A 3,490-nucleotide genomic window follows, 5' to 3' on the forward strand; every position below is an offset into this window, starting at 1 on the left:
CTGGAGCCGTCCTGTTTCCTTCTGTTTCTTAAAAAAAAAAAGAAAAGAAGAAATTCTCCAGTATTGTAAAACACATATACCATAAAGTTTACCATTTCAGCCATTGTTGTGCAACCAATCTCTGGAACTCTTCATCTTATGAAATCTGAAAATTTACAGCCATTAAACTCTTCATTCCTCCCTCCCCCAGTGCCTGGCAACGGCCATCCTCCTTGCTGTCTTTGTGAATGTGATTGTTCTAGGTTGGAGCCATACTGATGCTTTTTTAAAAAATATATTTCTTTTTGAGACGCAGTCTTGCTCTGTCACCCAGGTTGGATGCAGTGGCACAATCTCGGCTCACTGCAACCTCCGCCTTCTGGGTTCAAGTGATTCTCCTGCCTCAGCCTCCTGAGTAGCTGGGATTACAGGCGCCCGCCACCATGCCCAGCTAATTTTTTGTATTTTTAGTAGAGACGGGGTTTTACCATGTTGGCAAGGCTGGTCTGGAACTCCTGATCTCAGGCAATCTGCCTGCCTTGGCCTCTCAAAGTGCTAGGATTACAGGCGTGAGCCACCGGGCCTGGCCCAATTCTTAAAAGGCTGTCTCTGTTTGGTTGTTAAGCCATGGTGCTCAGTGTCAATGGATGCCGGGGCCATAGAAATTCAGAGGAGAACAAACTCTTCAGGGATGAGGTAGTCAGGGAAGCTGCCTAGAGGAGAAGGAGAAGGAGGAGGGGGGAGGGGGAGGGGAGGGGAAGGAAGGGGGAGGGGAGGGGAAGGAAGGGGGAGGGGAGGGGAGAAGGAGGGGGAAGATGGGGGAGGAGGGAGGGGGAGAGGAGGGGAGGGGGAGGGGAGGGGGAGGGGGGAAGTATAGGTGAAGGAGGGAGTGGCAATTTCCTCCCTTTGGCCTTCACTCCTTGACCCAGAAGGTGGGGAGGCAGTGGTGAGGTGACTCAGGGATGCTCGGCCCTGTGGCCTGCCCTTTGATTTATGAAAGCCACCTTGGCAGCACCAACCTTTGCCCCCAGTGATCTCTTGTCAGATGGGTGGAGGCACTGGGCCACCTCAGAGGGCCAGTGTCTTGCTGAGGGGCCAGAGCAGTCCTGTGCCTGCAGCCTCCGGAGCCATGGGAACAGGGCTGCGAAGTCAGTCCTTGCGAGAGCCCCGACCCTCCTATGGAAAGCTGCAGGAGCCCTGGGGGAGGCCCCAGGAGGGCCAACTCCGCAGGGCGCTAAGCCTCAGACAGGGGCAAGAGAAGTCCAGGTCCCAGGGCCTCGAGAGAGGCACAGAAGGGCCAGATGCCACTGCCCAGGAGCGGGTGCCGGGGAGCCTGGGGGACACAGAGCAGCTGATCCAAGCCCAGCGAAGAGGCAGCCGGTGGTGGCTGAGGCGGTACCAACAGGTATGGCTGTGGGCTGAAGGATGGAGGGTACCACAGCAGGTGGGCAGGGATTCCAGGGCAGGAAAGGTTCAGAGACAGAGCCAGCCCAGGCTGTGTACCAAGATGACAACCGAGCTGCCTGGAGATGAGGGTGCAGAGAGAGACACCCCAGAGCCACGTTTCAGAGGGCCCTGAAGGCATTTGGGATTTATCCCACAGGCACTGGGGAGCCACTGAAGGTTTTAGAGGAGGAGGGTGATATGGTAAGCGCTGTTTTTAGCTGATTGATAGTATGCTGGACGGGGGAATAGAGCAGGAGGCAAGGAGATCAGCCAGTGCAACTTCCTGGGAAGTACACTGTGTGACCCTCTCACCCCAGAGAAAAAGGGGAGATCTGGACCCCTTTTTGGGGGGCTGCAGGCTCCCTCCTCTAAGAGACAGGGTCTCCAATGAGCAGTGCTTCTCTACCTGGGGTCTACCCCCACCTCGTGGCTATGGGTGGAACAACATCTAAGCCCACCACTCAGCCCGTGGGACCTCCCCCACCTCTGTCTTCCAGCAGGTAAGAAGAAGGTGGGAGAGCTTTGTCGCCATCTTCCCCAGCGTGACTCTGAGTCAGCCGGCCTCCCCGTAGCCCACACTGGGCACCATCAGCTAAAGATGCTGGAAGCCATGGTGGCCCCCTTGCTGTGCCTGGACCAGCCCACCGTGTCTGCTGACCTACCTCTTCACGGCTCTCTGGACTTTGGCTGGGTGGCCCTAGGAGGCTTCTGCCACCAGCTCACTGGAGTCGCCACGTGGCTGCCACTCTTAGCTCTGGCCCTTCCACTCCAGCACTAGCTCTCTTTGAAGACCCCAGCAGGGTCAAAAAGAAGGGGGCTCAGCTGTCTGCCCTCTGGGCTTGGGTAGGGGCCTTGGACTATGATTCTATGAAGGTTTAGAAGAAGCCTGCCCGGAATGGGGGCTGTGGACGCTCCTGCCCCACACGACCAGCTGTCAACTTCCAGGACGGAGCTTGATGAAGCCAGATCCATGGCCGAGAGGCTCATGGACGTTGCCTGGTCACTGGGCCATGACCCAACTGCCCTTCTTGTCAGTTGCTGATGGTGGGCCAGGGCGCAGGTCTCCCTCCCAGATGGTGAGCCCTCTGGGGCAAGGACCACAGCTGGGTGGCCCTCCGGGCTGAACACTCTGTGCTGAAAACCTTTGAACCTCACGGTGTCCTGATGAAGGAAGCAGAGGAAGCCTTCCTCCCTGTGTGACAGAGGGGGAAACTGAGGCCCAGAGTGGGGAAGGGATTTCTTGGTTTTGGCATCTCCGACCCCACCCCACCCCATCCAGTGTCCAGCACTGGAGTCGAACACAGTAATAAAGATGCTGAGAAAAAGTCAACGATTTGCCTGGTGACTAACTCGCTGGCTCAGACCCCCACCCCCCCACCCCTGCTGACCCCTGTGAGGCAGGCTAAGCCCAAAGCATCCCAGAATGGTTGGGCAGGGGCACCAGGGCCCGAGGCGGGGTGGATCCCCCACCAGGCTGGGCCTTTCCTGCCACTTCTCTGGACCTTTCTCCCCAGAGGGATTGTGCCCACCCTGTGCTGACCTCAAGGCCAGCTTCAGAGGACCTGGCTCTCAGTGTCCTGCCTCTGTGCCCACCCCACTGAGGTGGGGCTCCTTCTGAGGCTTAGAGAGGCAAGGGCCACACAGAAGGAGAGGGTCTGACCCCAAAAAGCCTGAGCTCTTCGAGAGACACTGGCACTTTTTGCAGGGCCCCTGGGGCTCTCCAGGCTCAAGCAGGCCCAAGGACAAAGGTGAGGGAGCAGCTAAGTATCCTGGTCCAGGATCTGTTCCGGGGGGTGTTGTCCAGCGGACAGAGGGGAGGCTTCCCTGTTTCCCCAGAGACCAGGCCCCATCAGGGCCATTCAGAAACAAGGGGGGAGCTGGGAAAATTTTCTTCCAGGAAGCCTAGGGTGCCTGGCTGGGAAGCTAGATGGTAGGAGCCCACCAGAAGCCTTGAGCCCGGCCGGTCTTATGCTTCAGATACCCTTCTCAGCTTCTTCTGCAGTAGTACCTGAGGTGCCTCTGGGGAACCCCAGGACTCCAGGGAACAGAATTGAAATTCACAGCT

General features: G+C 57.7%; 1 protein-coding gene across 1 annotated transcript; it reads left to right on the forward strand.

Annotated features, from left to right (window-relative positions):
* Positions 1-935: 935 nt before the first annotated feature.
* C11H11orf86 (chromosome 11 C11orf86 homolog) lies at positions 936-2,755 on the forward strand. Its single transcript, XM_024347544.3, has 2 exons — positions 936-1,384; positions 1,923-2,755. The coding sequence occupies exons 1-2, from the start codon at positions 1,025-1,027 to the stop codon at positions 1,995-1,997; spliced, it is 435 nt and encodes a 144-aa protein (XP_024203312.3). The 5' UTR covers positions 936-1,024; the 3' UTR covers positions 1,998-2,755.
* Positions 2,756-3,490: the final 735 nt, after the last annotated feature.

This window comes from Pan troglodytes, chromosome 9 (genome assembly GCF_028858775.2).
Source record: "Pan troglodytes isolate AG18354 chromosome 9, NHGRI_mPanTro3-v2.0_pri, whole genome shotgun sequence".
Taxonomy (NCBI): Eukaryota; Metazoa; Chordata; class Mammalia; order Primates; family Hominidae; genus Pan; species Pan troglodytes.

Bases quoted from the DNA above. Each gene is read 5' to 3' on its own strand.
- C11H11orf86 (XM_024347544.3), top strand. From the start codon at position 1,025: ATGGGTGGAGGCACTGGGCCACCTCAGAGGGCCAGTGTCTTGCTGAGG. The intron at 1,385-1,922 runs GTATGGCTGTGG...TCTGTCTTCCAG, and splicing joins GGCTGAGGCGGTACCAACAG to CAGGTAAGAAGAAGGTGGGA.